This window comes from Penaeus vannamei, chromosome 7, assembly GCF_042767895.1.
Source record: "Penaeus vannamei isolate JL-2024 chromosome 7, ASM4276789v1, whole genome shotgun sequence".
NCBI lineage: Eukaryota > Metazoa > Arthropoda > Malacostraca > Decapoda > Penaeidae > Penaeus > Penaeus vannamei.
The window spans coordinates 42,031,855-42,046,854 of NC_091555.1; the positions used below are offsets into that span (position 1 = coordinate 42,031,855).

The following is a 15,000-nucleotide window of genomic DNA, read 5'->3' on the forward strand; positions in this document are numbered from 1 at the left end:
TGTCTTTTCTTGGGCCCGCTCTCTCACAGGCCGGTGTTTTCCAGGACACAGGAAACTTTAGCATTTTCCCCGGTCAAGGCCATTGGACTGCTAGAGAGGAGGTCAGATTGCTGGACGCCATTGAGCAGTATGGGTACGGTAACTGGGAGGACATTGCGCGCCATATCGAGACTCGCACTCCAGATGGTACGTTTGTATAATTTTTACATTGATCTGGGGTTCACAAGGTGGTGAGTAAACACTGCCATTGAAAGTGTTGTGTTAGGTCAGTAAGATTTTTTTTCTTTAGTTTACTTCTCTTTTCATTTTTATCTTTATAGCTAAAGTCACAACAGGTCGTCAGGTGAGATTGATGTTGACAAGCATTGAAGGCTAAATTTGTCTTATGAAATTAACAAAATCATTGTTTTATGAGGAAGATATTTAGTAAATTATTTTCATGATAAAGTGCAGATTCTTTAAGAAGTAATTAACCTTTTGAGAAATTGTTAATATATTCAATTTTTTTAATTGTTAGTGAGGTTCAAGAGGCTTGTTATTTTTATTTGTTATATAATCTTTTTGCAGTTCATAACAAGTAGAGTGATATATTTACAAATGAAAATATTGAATAAGTGAATGATATGTCATCTAATATTATATTGTGGAGAGTATGTGGTGCAAAATTAACTATTCAAAAGTCATTATGGTATAGATAGTCTTGGTCATAACAAAAGTAAGTCTATGATTTACCTTTTATGAGGGAGATATCACCTTTTATGTTTTTTTTTATTGAATTGAATTATTAATTAGCTATTGCTATTTATTTCTATACGTGTGCAATGTTCTTTTTCTTGGTGCATTGGGTTCATAGATAGTTGAAAATACAAATGGATATAGCAGTTTTGACATATTTAGTTTTATTATATTTTTTTGTATTTTGGTGAATTAGAACATTAACATTTCTTGTTAGAATGATCACTTACAAATATTGAAAGCATTGATTGAAACAAGAAATGGGACCTCATGCCAAAATTTCAGATTATTGAAAGAAAAAGAAAAGACCTCTGTTGTTAAGTGGGTGCAAGATATTGCATGATTCACTTAATCTTTTCTGGAAACCAACAGAAGCAAGAAATAAGTACATCAGCAGTTACATAGATGGCGCTATTGGGCGAGCCTCCTGGAAACCAGCATTAGAAAGATTGCAGCTCCCCATTGAGCACACAGTCCCTGACACAGGACCACTCTCGCCAACTCTAGGGTCTTCACTACCCTCCCAGCCACCCTCCACGGAGGAGAACACCATACTTGGATACATGCCACACAGAGATGATTTTGAGAGGGTGAGCTTGATTGTTTAGGGTTTTTGAGTGGAACTCGGGTATTTGTGCATTGATTTTTTGTACATTTACTTGTATAAAAATTGGTTGATATATTTCATTGAGTTAACAAGTGAAATGTTAAAAAGTTTTAGATCCAGTATTAAGACTTCTTTGAAAAGTTTTAAAAACTTATAAGATGGTATATATATTGCATTTTTGTAATTTTGTTGTTTTAGTTTGTATATTTTCTAGATTAGGTTTTATACCATTTAACTGTGCCATAGTATCCTATTATATTTATTTATGTTGCATTTAGCAACATTGTGTGAAAATTTGAGAAAATTGTAATTATATATTTATTATTATTTGCACATAGGAATGGGATAATGATGCAGAAACAACGATAGCACCATTATTCATTCATCCAGTTGATGATGAAGATGTGGATATGGCTCTCAAACTTGCACAGGTAAGTATTATCAAATGAAAGAACATATGTGTAAATTGTAGTGATTGAAGGTTAATCAGTAGAGATAAATGCAGATGTTGAGATGATTTTGTTTGACAGTTTATTTGATTAAAACATTGATCAAACTTGAAACCAGGGAGATCAAATGGCCATCTTTTTCTTATATATTTATTTTTTATTTAAATGTCCTCTATTTCAGGTTGATATGTACATGCGCCGTCTTCGTGAAAGATCGAGAAGAAAACGGGTAGTTAGAGACTTCCAGGTTGTTCCACAATTTTTCAAGAAGGAAAGAGAAAAAGCCCAAGTTCCTCCAAAAAAGAAAAGCAAAGATGATAAGTAAGGATTGCGTCAACTTGTAGGGTTTGGGTTTGATTGTAGCTACTGTGTAGTGTTAACCCAGTAACAACGGTGTCCCATATATGAGACACCCGAAAAAATGAACATTGCTGGGCGTCCCGCCAGTGTGACGCTTGATCAGCACATCCGTGGCTGGTGCACGGGCAGAGTCCGGGCCAGCCCCGCTCGCTAATTTTGTAGCTGCCCGAAATCTTTTATTTTCTGGTGGTAATGGGTTGAAAAGAATTTGAATAGAATAGGATCTGAAAAGAAGTTTGGCAAAGTATGTATGTGTATGTAAATTTTGCAACTAGATTGTCTTTTTGGTATGTCTGGAAGTTTCTCATACTGTACCATTTGGTATGTCTGGAAGTTTCTCATACTGTACCAGATACCTTTCCCCTTTGGTTCTAGGTGACATGCCTCATGTCAAGAAAGAATTTGACTGAGGGCTGTGTGATGGGATTAAACCTTCATTAAAAAATTTGGCTAATGGCTGGGGGATGGGAATGTGCCCTTGTGAAAAATTTAACTGAAGGCCAGGGTGACAGGAATGTGCCCAAAGTTGGAGGAAGATTAGATTCATTGGGTGTTTAGGGAGAGGCATAGGATCTAGTTCTTGCCTGCTGTGGCTTGTGGTGCATGGTGTGTTACAGATTGTTGAACAGTAGGAAAATATTTTCAAAAAATCCATAATTAACCAAATTTTACTTGTAATTGAACAGAGTTTATGACTACCTAGAGATATGATAAGGAGTCTGTGCAAGGAAAAATGTCTATTACCATCTTAATACAGTATATTAAAAGCAAATATAGACCTTGGCAAAAAAACAAAAATGTTTACACAGAAAGAGACAGTAACATGGAAAGAGAGGCAAGTGTTCATGAGGGTCATGCTGACAAGTGACACACCAGGGCATGTTGCAGTTCATATAAGCCTAATGCCCAGATTTTGGGCCAGTTGTGAGCAGTGAGACACCTGGATCCAATGGGTTGAGATGCTAGTTTTTAGGGAGTGGAAAATTATGCTTGGAAAACCTATTTGGGTAAAGCCTGAGTAAAGGGCTAGAGAAGAGATATAGAAAGTTAACAATACTAAAGAAAAAGAAGCAATTAAGTATGAGAATAACCTGTTTAGGAGTAAGAATTAATAGAAACATTTTGTTATATTTAAACTTATTGCAGTCATTATTAGAGTTAGACTTCTTTCTTTCTTTTTTTGTGTAGTCTATTTTATTCTGGAAAGTATACTCATTGGTATTCTTTAGTTACATTAATTCTAAAATAGAGGCAGTGGATAATATTTTACTTGTTTCTTATCTTTTCAGAGAGGCAGTTGCTGAAAAACTTAGAACAATTAGCCAGTTTCAAACAGCAAGTGAACACAATAATCTTATAAACTCCATTGTCAGAGAGAGAGAGTTAAGAACAAGGATAAGAGAATTACTAAGGTAAGAGCTAGGAGATATTGTTCAGAGGTCTTATGTGAATGCTTACAAGTAGATTTCATGATCTACCTCTTTGATTAGCCAATGTCTGGTCATTAAAAGTTTCATTTATAATCTTGGTGCTCAAAGTTTGTGGTGCATATATAGAATTATACCGGTAGTTTCTCATGATGAAAGGAATTGAGTAGGTGAGACATGTTAGGTTGCACCATGAACAAAAGATGATTTTTTCATAAATGTGAATTCTGTCACAGCAATGATCTGTTTACAGATATCGTCGTAATGGAATTAGACATGTGGAAGAATGCCATGAGTTTGAGGTAGCAAGGTCACGAAGAGACAGGAAAAAAGAAAATAAAAAGAAAGGTGTAAGTATTAATACTTCCTTATTTTGTAAGGTAATGCTGTGAGTAAATCTAGTAGTAGACACTGGAATTATTAACAGGGTTATTCCTTACCTCTAAGTCATCGTTTGAAAGTATCAACTGATGTAAGTTAATAAACTTAGAACATTATGATAGAAGGTTGGATGTAGACATTGTAATATAGGACTGAGTATATTTACAGAGATCAAAACTTTGTGTACTCTTGAAGTTGGAGATCTTTTGATTACTTACATCTTTTGAATATGAACCATTTTTCTGAAAAAATTGAAGCATTGGGAAGGGCAAGTGCATGTTCACACTGTCACAGTAAACCAGTAAGTGAAATTGTAAATAAGGCAACGCAAAAGGAATTGGAAAATAATGAAGCATTTGGTTTTAGTACATTTACACTTCTGCTCCTGAGCTTTTAATTTTGGACAAGGTTGACGATTGCTTATGTTGAATCGCACATGATTGGTATAACTTGATAGATTCTTTTATATCCATATCTCTTGATCTTCATAGTATTGATGATTGCAATATTTTTATCCATTATTTTCTTGCTATTAATTGCATATTATAGAATAGCATAGATCCCCCCCCCCCCCAAAAAAAAAAAAAAAAAAAAAAAAAAAAAAAAAGAAATATATATATATATATATATATATATATATATATATATATATATATATATATATATATATATATATATATATATATATATATATAAATCCGGACTGCAGATATATGTGATGGTTAAATTCTGAAAAAGTATTGTTTGCTGAGAGTGTAATCTTGATCATCAATTAGAAAAAAGTGTAAACATTCCCAACAAGATTTACAGAATGTATTTCTGTATATTGCTAGCATGGCTTATCTTATACTCCCCTTTGTAATTTTCTTTCCTTTTGCTATTATTTCTGTCTATCCAGAATTAGTTCACTACTTCCTTTATGTAGACCCAAGTTTTCCAGCCATGTAGGCTTACATATGTATGTATGTTTCTGTGTATTTTTGTAAGTATGTATGAAAAAAATAATGCATATATATTATTTATATAATATATATAATTTGTTTATATATATATATATATATGTATATATATATACATATATACATATATACATATACATATTTATATTTATACATATATATGTATATATGTGTGTGTATATATATATACATATATATATATATATATATATATATATATATATATATATATATATATTTATATATATATATATATATTATATATATATATTATATATATATATTATATATATATATTATATATATATTATATATATTATATATTATATATATATATTATGTATATATATATATATTATATATATATATATATATATATATATATATATTTATATATATATTATAGCTACAGAGTATATAGTGTTTTAATCCATTCATTTTGGTGATCGTCTGCCAGAAGTCCAAATGTTTATATGGATATTGAATTGATTGTTGGAGAGTGTGTTTAAAGGAGTGGTGATGTCAATGCTATTGCTACACTTATAAAATGTAAATAACAATTTTTTAAAAAGTTTTGACTTACTGTAAGCAGCTAGGAAGAAAATGAACCTATTAAGTTTTTCATTTCCATTCATGTCAGGTCACGTACTTTTAGATGTTTAGTCACCAATCAGATTGTAGCATCTGTTGATTTATTCAATTGAGTGTGTTTACGTTTTTTCATATTTTATTTAGTTATTTACCAACATGCTTTTTCCAGTCCATTGAAATCATGCTGTTTAGATGAAAGGGATGTCTAGAGGCTCTCAGGTATCTTCTGCCTCTTTAATCTCAGGAGGTTTATTGTTAAAGAATGAAGAATGTCCAAATTTAAAAGGGAAGGGCATTTATGAAATTTTTTTTTTTTTTTTTTTTTTTTTTTTTTTAGCTCTGGTGTTGTTAGGTGATGCAGGAGGTTGTTGTAATTCCTAGGTAGAGAGAATCTCAGATCGATAGTTTTCACAGCTGTGAATATGAGGCAGGGGAAGTAAAATGTGGAAGCAACTAATAATGTAAAGTTATTTCCGTCTGTGCATATTTGTACTTGCATGAAGTGTACGTCACCCAGTTTCGGTATGAAATATACATGCTGGATATTTTTGGATTTGTTAATGTTTTTGATGTGCAGTTATGCCCGGATTGCATAAAAAGTTTGACACAAACTTTTTCTATTTGTGTGGAAACAGCCCCAGGTTTTTCTAACTCTACAGTCTGTGTGTGAAGCACAGGACATGAGGCTATAGCATGATATATTCTCTTGGCCCATAGATTAAGGTAACCTAGACATCCCAAATATGTAAAGAAGCCTCCTTTTTCATACATATATCCATACATCAAATAATACCAACGCGTGCAAAAGTTACCCCGCTGCCGTCCACTGGCCTGGCATGAGTGGAATAAGCTAACGTTGGCCCTTGTGTTACTTCCACAGCCGAGTATTCACAACTTTGCCTTTCATGCAGGCCAGCCTGCCTCAGATTCCGACTCAAATGGACCTCACCGCAAAGTCAAAAGAGTAAGTATTCTCCTTAGTCTGTTTGTGGTATTGGTTGTAGTGGTAGCATTGTAGTGGCATACAGCTTTTGCTTGAATGGCCAAAAATGTTCTACTTACAAGGGAGTTGCCGAGGGTACTAATAGGGAATTCTTATTAAAGAGGGGGGAAAAAATCACAAATTTGGGCAACTTCTGTATTGAAACTGGTAAATATTCCCTTGTGTCACAGAGAGAATGTAAGGGATGTGAATGGCATTTTAATATTATTGATTGATTATAGTTGTCAATTTTTTCAGCCTCATACTAGGACTAATGTTTATGGTAATAAGGGTTGCTAGGTTAGGTAAAGAAGTTAGTATTTGATGTGGTTTAGGGATAGGGTATGCCCTGACAAAGCAAATGGCGAAAAGGCCTTCAGCATATTTGTGTGTTTTCTTGCCCTTCCCTTCGTTGTTCCTGTAGATATCTGTGATATACATACTTATTCTAACACATTATTAAATATGGTAATGTGACACTTTAATCCTTGATGCAATGGCATATCTAAATGGGTGGTTGACAGAAACCTGTCTGCTCCTCAGCCACAACTATATCAAACTTTTTCATGCTGCCAACTGCATGAGGATTTCTCCCATGACACCCATTTTTATTTGGGCAGACTTTTAGTTTAGGAGGGGATACATTGTGTGAAATCTTTTATGTAGGGGTTAATGGTTTCTCAGTTTTGGCATGTTTCTTGAAAATACTTTGAAAGAGCTTTATTGACTTCCTAATAGGTTAAAGAGGCAACTGCAACAATTACTTTGTCTGCAATTAGGGCATATTTTACAAGAAAATTATTGTCCAAATAATTTCATTGAGGTATATTTCACATTACAAGCTTTTGCTTGTAAGTAGCCACTTTTTTAGATGACTTACCAGTTAAAAATTATTTCCCATTCACCCATGAAGAACTTGGCTAAGTGGCAGATGACAGGAATGTGTTATCAAAAAATATGGCTGATATCCGGGCTGATGAGATATTGATGGAGAGTGATGGGTTACGGGGATGTCTTGCTATGAGTGTGTACAACACTTTTGGATGGAGATTAGACTTGGTAGGCCTTTGGGAAGGGGCTCTTGCATTATTTCCACCGGTAAACAAGGTTAGAATGTACCATTTTTCACAAGGACACTATTTCCATACCCAGTAATCTGTTCATGCCTGCTTTGATCTGCAAGACAGTGTGTTATGCAAAATTGAATATTATGAAAATATAAAGAGAACATATTGGTACCTATTGTTATAGCACAGAGTTGTAGAGATAATATAGTCTTTAATGAAAGCAGTGTATAAATCTTGATCCATCATAAATGGCAGATATAGGCTTTAGAAAGAAGCAAAACAGTGTAGGCTCAAAGAAATCTAATAACATAGTATGGTCCACACTTGAATCGCAGGGCAATTGGATCCAATGGATTAATTAAGTAGATATCCCGTTGATATGATCAATTCCATGGTACCCATCCAAATGATCATTTTAATAGTAGGAAATAGTAGAATGATGTCCACCTTTAAGCTAGAGTACTAGCATAGAGGGTTAGTTGGTTCAGGTAGACTAATATTTATTTGTGCAAATTCTGTCTTGTCATACTGGGCAATGCTCTCCCTCTCTTCCCAGCACATTGCATCTATGTATGACTTGGTGTGTGTGGGCCCAAATTCTAGATGACACTATTCATTATTATGTAATGGAGGCTACCCTTTGTTCTGTGCTATATAGGTTTGCCATTTCGTGGTTCTGATAGTGCTAGGTCTTGAGATTGAGCTTGTCCTGAATGAAAGAAAAGGTTTTTGAAAAAAAAAAAAAAAAAAAAAAAAAAAAAAAACATTGGGCCGTTTTTCTATTTTCTATCATGGAGGAGTCCTTGATATTAATCCTGGTGTAGTAGCTAATGTGGTTGTATTACTTTGCGGCAACATTCGGATATTAGGTGAGGTAGGAAAAGTAATAGAGTCAGACTTAGTACTTTCTCAGTGATATAGTCTGTGAATATCTCACAAATATATTAACCCCTTGCCTCCGAGTGGTATGTACGTACATGGCATGGCTGTTGTGGACCAAATAGCAGATGGCTTCGCATCATGACCATTCCCATGCTATTGGTTCTTCTTCTTCTTCTTCTTCTTCTTCTTCTTCTTCTTCTTCTTCTTCTTCTTCTTCTTCTTCTTCTTCTTCTTCTTCTTCTTCTTCTTCTTCTTCTTCTTCTTCTTCTTCTTCTTCTTCTTCTTCTTCTTCTTCTTCTTCTTCTTCTTCTTCTTCTTCTTCTTCTTCTTCTTCTTCTTCTTCTTCTTCTTCTTCTTCTTCTTCTTCTTCTTCTTCTTCTTCTTCTTCTTCTTCTTCTTCTTCTTCTTCTTCTTCTTCTTGTGTCATCATTTGTATGGTGAAAATTTAAGGCAATGGCACCTGAAGTGAAGGTAAACCTTCATATTTTTATTATTTTTTAAAAATTATATAAAAATATAAGCTTTTAGGTGCCTATTGTTGGCTGCAAACTACCAAATGAGCTAGGTGCAAATGGGAAACTGTCGATACACACCAACAGCCCAGTGTTAATGGCCTGCTAGCCAATTTTTTAACCCAGGGTCAATGGGTTTAGCAGTTCTAAACATGATTTAAAACATTTTGAAACCTTTTTAGATGCTTTTTGATGAGGGGGCTGGTGAAATTTTGATGTAACCATGATTAGAAGGCTGGTCAGCTTTAGGTGGTTCAAGGTTCAGATATGAGTCTAAGTAATGGAATCCAGGCTTTATGTATTAGTGTTTCCTGAGGTAAGGGCATAAGCAAAGTCACTTAGCTATCATTTGAAAAGAGGACACCAGAGAAGACAGAAAGAAATAACATAAAGCTAGTGGAACACAACCATTCAGTAGCATTCTTACCAGAATTCCGTATAATGAATTGTAGTTGCAGCCCCCTTCTGTACATTTTTTTTTTTTTATCATGTTAGCAAAGTTGGAGACTGTATTATAATGTATTATTGGATTATATGATAATCTAAATACATGCTGGAAACAGTAAAGGGTGAAATTGTCTATTGCACCACCTTGTGACTGGTAACTCTCTTGTAGGTATTCTTTGTTGTTGTTTTGTCTTTTTCTAATAAATTGCACTCTGTAATAAGATAAAGGCTACCAGTAGGATGTATCTAATGTATTGATCCATTAGGCTCTACAGCTTGTAGTATGTTTTTCATGTGACTGTGCTTTGCTTTTAACTGCTTTGTAAATGCCTCCAGAATAGAGGTTAGGTTATGAATGTGATAAAATGCATGTGGACATGCACATATTCACATTAGCTCAAGCAGATATATGTTCACAGACACATGTATACAAACCCAGATGCATGTGTACCAACCCAGACACTTGCCCAGACATGTGCACAAACTTGGACAAATGTGTACAAACCCAGACATGTGCATACAAACCCAGACACATGTATACAAACTGTGACACATGCATACAAACCCAGACACCTGTATACAAACCCAGACACATGCATACAGACATGTGCACAGACATGCATACAAACCCAGACACATGCATACAAACCCAGACACATGCATACAAACCCAGACACATGCATACAAACCCAGACACATGCATACAAACCCAGACACATGCATACAAACCCAGACACATGCATACAAACCCAGACACATGCATACAAACCCAGACACATGCATACAAACCCAGACACATGCATACAAACCCAGACACATGCATACAAACCCAGACACATGCATACAAACCCAGACACATGCATACAAACCCAGACACATGCATACAAACCCAGACACATGCATACAAACCCAGACACATGCATACAAACCCAGACACATGCATACAAACCCAGACACATGCATACAAACCCAGACACATGCATACAAACCCAGACACATGCGCCCAAACCCGAACACATGCGCCCAAACCCGAACACATGCACCCAGACCCGTACACATGCATACAAACCCAGACACATGCATACAAACCCAGACACATGCATACAAACCCAGACACATGCACCCAGACCCGTACACATGCACCCAGACCCGTACACATGCACCCAAACGCGGACACATGCACCCAAACCCGTACACATGCACCCAAACGCGGACACATGCACCCAAACCCGTACACATGCACCCAAACGAGGACACATGCTCACAAACCCAGACACATATTCACAAATCTGGAAATGTGCTCAGATCTTATGCATTTAGTGTATATTTGAGTAAGTGAGTGAATGAGTGTGTGTGTGATTGAGTGAGTGAGTGTGTGTGTGATTTGAGTGAGTGAGTGTGTGTGTGATTTGAGTGAGTGAGTGTGTTTGTGTGATTGAGTGAGTGAGTGTGTGTGATTGAGTGAGTGAGTGTGTGTGTGATTGAGTGAGTGAGTGTGTGATTGCGTGAGTGAGTGTGTGTGAGTATATGAGAGAGTGAGTATTAAAAAGTGAGTGAGTATGTGAGAGTGAGGGAATGAGTGAGTATGTGAGAGTGAGGGAATGAGTGAGTATGTGAGAGTGAGGGAATGAGTGAGTATGTGAGAGTGAGGGAATGAGTGAGTATGTGAGAGTGAGGGAATGAGTGAGTATGTGAGAGAGAGTGAGTGAGTGAGTGAGTTAGTGAAAGTGAGTGTTAGTGAGAATGAGAGCGAGTGAATGTGTTAATGTGTGTTTGTGTTTGTACTTGTGAGTGTGCATGGCTGAGAACATATGGGTTGGTAGGTTTATGCTTTTGTAATGTGCTTTTATAATGTGCTTTTGTACCTACATATGTACCAGACTGGAATGTTTTTCACATTTATGCTACAACTTATTCACACCCTCTTCTACTTAGTTATGGCCATGCAAACATTCAGCAATTGTAATAGTCGTAGAGACCTACTGCAGTGATGAATTTAATCTACTACTCATTGTGATAGTGATAAATGCTCTTGTAGTAAAAACTGTTTTCAAATAAAGCTGTATCCATGTAAAGAATGATCAAGATCTTCACCAACTGTGCAGTATTAGCCTGAGCAAAAAGAATTCCAGTCTGGCACATATATATACATATATATGTGTATATCACACAAAATTTGGTGTAACCCCTAATAGATATAACATTGAATATAAGAGATATTGCTTCAGTTGATGGGATAGCAAAAATCTGTGTCACAATTTGAAGTAAAGTTGTATATGTATAGTATCTGATTTCTCTATAAGGTTCTTTACCTTGAGAACTGACCCCAGATTTCCCCTGAGCCAGAGGCAATATCAGTGTAGAGTTTTAGGTAATAAATGCATGCCATATTCTGCTTTGTACTTGCCATGGTTAGTAATGTATAGCAGACCAAAGCTTCTGTGTTGGAATGGCAACTAATAGTTATTATTTGATTAAAGTAGAGGGAATGGGAGGGTTGGGGGTAGAGGGTAAGATACTGAAGATTTTAGGGAAGGGAGAGGGAGGAGTTAAATGAAGAGGGAAAAAGAGGGATGGTTGCAAGAAGAGGAAGAGAAGCACAGAAACAAAATAGAAAAAAGAATGTTATGAGAGAAAGAGAAAGAAAGAAATGACAGAGATATAGGAGAGAGATAGAAAGGGAGGGTGAGGTGTAAAAGTAAAGAAAAGGAATAGGGAGGGTGAGGAAGAGACAAGATAAAATGAGAGAGTAAAGGAATGTATGAGGAAATAATGTGAAGAGAGAACAAACAAGAGGAAATATCAAAGGATTGTGCAAGTTTAGTATAGGTAAGGAGGATGGTGAGGGAAAAGGGATAGGGAGTGGGGATAATTAGTGATGGGAAGAGGGGGAGAGGCAGTGATGAAATGGAAAGCAGATAGTTACAGGGAAAGAGAAAGAGAGGCAGTAGTAATTTGGAGAGATAGAGAGGTAGAAGAGTGGCAAAGAGAGGCAGAGATGAAGATAGGGAGTAGAATTGATTGTGAGGGTGGGAGAAATAGATATTGAAAGGAAATGATGGAGGGTGTAAAAGACAGGATAGTAAAGAAGGGGAGGAGGGGAGGGAGGCAGAAACAAGACAAAGAGAGCAAGAGAGTGAGAGAGAGAGAGACATGGAGAGAGAGAGGGAGAGAGACATGGAGAGAGAGAGGGAGAGACATGGAGAGAGAGAGGGAGAGAGACATGGAGAGAGAGACAACGAGAGAGAGACATCGAGAGAGAGACATCGAGAGAGAGACATCGAGAGAGAGGAGAGAGAGACATGGAGAGAGAGGGAGAGAGACATGGAGAGAGACATGGAAAGGAGGAAACATGGAGAGAGAGAGGGAGAGAAACATGGGGAGAGAGAGAGAGAGAGACACGGAGAGAGAGAGAGAGAGACACGGAGAGAGAGAGAGAGAGACGCGGAGAGAGAGAGAGAGAGACACGGAGAGAGAGAGAGAGAGACACGGATAGAGAGAGAGAGAGAGACATGATGGAGAGAGAGAGAGAGAGAGAGAGAGAGAGAGAGAGAGAGAGAGACATGGAGAGAGAGAGAGAGAGAGAGAGAGAGAGAGAGAGAGAGAGAGAGACACAGAGAGAGAGAGAGAGAGCACAGAGAGAGAGAGAGAGACACAGAGAGAGGAGGGCAGAGAGCAGAGACGTGGAGAAGAGAGAGAGAGAGAGACACGGAGAGAAAAGACAGAGACGTGGAGAGAAAGGCAGAGACGTGGAGAGAAGAGGAACGTGGAGAGAGGCGAGACATGAGAGAAAGACAGAGACGTGGAGAGAAAGACAGACACGTGGAGAGAAAGACAGAGACGTGGAGAGAAAGACAGAGACGTGGAGAGAAAGAGCGACATGGAGAGAGAGAGACGAGAGAGCATGGAGAGAGAGAGAGGGACATGTGGAGCGAGAGAGGGGACGAGAAAGGCGAGAGAGAGAGAGGACGTGGAGAGAGAGAGCGAGAGAGACATGGAGAGGGGACAGAGATGGAGAGAGAGAGAAGAGAGACATGGAGAGAGGAAGGGAGAGAGACATGGAGACGAGAGGGGGAGCGAGAGAGAGGGAGAGGACGTGGACATGGCGAGAGAGAGAGAGAGAAGAGAGAGAGAGAGTGGTGAGAGAGAGAGAGGAGAGAACTACTGCGAGAGAGCGATGAGAGGGAGGAGACAGCTGGAGAGAGTGAGAGAGAGGCGTGGAGAGCATGGAGAGAGAGGCGTGGAGCGTGAGAGAGACATGGAGAGCGAGAGAGGGCGAGAGACACGCGGAGAGAGAGAGAGGGAAGACGGACATGGAGAGAGAGGAGGAGGAGAGAGGAGGAGAGAGGAGAGAAACATGGAGGAGAGAGAGAGAGAGAGACACGGAGAGAGAGAGAGAGAGAGACACGGGAGAGAGAGAGAGAGAGAGACACGGAGAGAGAAAGAGAGGAGAGAAGGCGTGGAAGGCGAGGCGAAGATAGAAAGAAGGGCGATGAAGCGAAGAAAGGGCGATAAAGCGAAGGCGTGGAAAGCGGCGAAGGGCGTGAAGGCGAAGAAAGAGAAAGAAGGGCGTGACGAAGGGAGCGTGGAAGCGAAGAGAACGTGAAGCGAAGAAGAGAAAGGGCGTGGAAAGAAGAAGAAGGGCGTGGAAGCGAAAGAAAGAAAGGCGATAGAGAAAGCGAAGAAAGAAAGAAAGAGCGATAGAAAGGGCGAAAGAGAAGGGAGCGATGAAGCGAAGGGCGATAGAGAAAAAGCGAAAGAAAGGGGCGTGGAAAGCGAAGAAGGGCGTGGAAGCGAGAAGGGCGTGATGGCGAAGAAGAACGTGGAAAGCGAAGAAGAGCGTGAAGGGCGAAGAAAGAAGAAAAGGGAACGTGAAGCGGGAAAAAAGGGCGTGGAAAGCGAAAGGGCGTGAAGGCGAAGAAGAGAACGTGAAAGCGAAAGAAAGAGCGATGAAAGCGAAGAAGGCGTAAGAAGCGAAGAAAGGGCGTGAAGCGAAAGAAAGAAAGGCGTGGAGAAGCGAAGAAGAAAAAGAGAACGTGAAGCGAAAGAAAAGGCGTGAAGCGAAGAAGAAAAGCGAAAGAAAGAAAGAGCGATGGAAAGCGAAAAGAACGTGAAGGCGAAGAAAGGGCGTGAAAGCGAAGAAAGAAAGGCGTGGAAAGCGAAAGAAAAAAGGCGATGAAAGCGAAAGAAAGAGCGATGAAAGCGAAGAAAGGCGTGAAAGCGAAAGGGCGTGAAAGGGCGAAGAAGAAGGCGTGGAAAGCGAAGAAGAGAACGTGAAAGCGAAAGAAAGAGCAAATGGAAAGCGAGAAAGCGAAAGAAAGACGTGGAAAGCGAAGAAAGAGCGTGAAGCGAGAAGAGAGGGCGTGAAAGCGAAGAAGAGGGCGTGAAGCGAGAAGAAGAGGGCGTGGAAAGCGAAGAGGGCGTGGAAAGCGAAAGAGAGAAGGGCGTGGGGAAAAGCGAGAAAGTGGAGGAAAGCGAGAAAGAACGTGAAGCGAAAAGAAAGAACGTGAAAGCGAAAGAAAGAGCGATGAAAGGCGAAAAAAAGAAGAGAAAGGGCGTGGAAAGCGAAAGAAAGAAGGCGATGAAAGCGAAGAAGGGGAA

General features: G+C 38.4%; 2 protein-coding genes across 8 annotated transcripts in view; both read left to right on the forward strand.

The window, feature by feature from the left end:
• LOC113822381 (transcriptional adapter 2B) overlaps window positions 1-8,580 on the forward strand; it is an 18,094-nt gene extending 9,514 nt beyond the window's left edge. Inside the window, exons 4-10 of one of the 5 annotated variants that reach the window (XM_070123910.1) lie at window positions 30-186; window positions 1,108-1,325; window positions 1,681-1,773; window positions 1,973-2,112; window positions 3,441-3,563; window positions 3,832-3,928; window positions 6,390-8,580. In XM_070123910.1, coding sequence (XP_069980011.1) covers window positions 30-186; window positions 1,108-1,325; window positions 1,681-1,773; window positions 1,973-2,112; window positions 3,441-3,563; window positions 3,832-3,928; window positions 6,390-6,527 — 966 coding nt within the window. In that variant the 3' untranslated portion in view covers window positions 6,528-8,580. The remainder of the gene's footprint in view (window positions 1-29; window positions 187-1,107; window positions 1,326-1,680; window positions 1,774-1,972; window positions 2,113-3,440; window positions 3,564-3,831; window positions 3,929-6,389) is intronic. The other 4 variants (XM_027374919.2, XM_027374918.2, XM_070123909.1 and 1 more) reach the window with 4 other exon arrangements.
• The window catches only part of peb (pebbled), a 902,421-nt gene that overhangs the window by 873,746 nt on the left and 13,675 nt on the right, over window positions 1-15,000 (forward strand). The window lies entirely within an intron of this gene.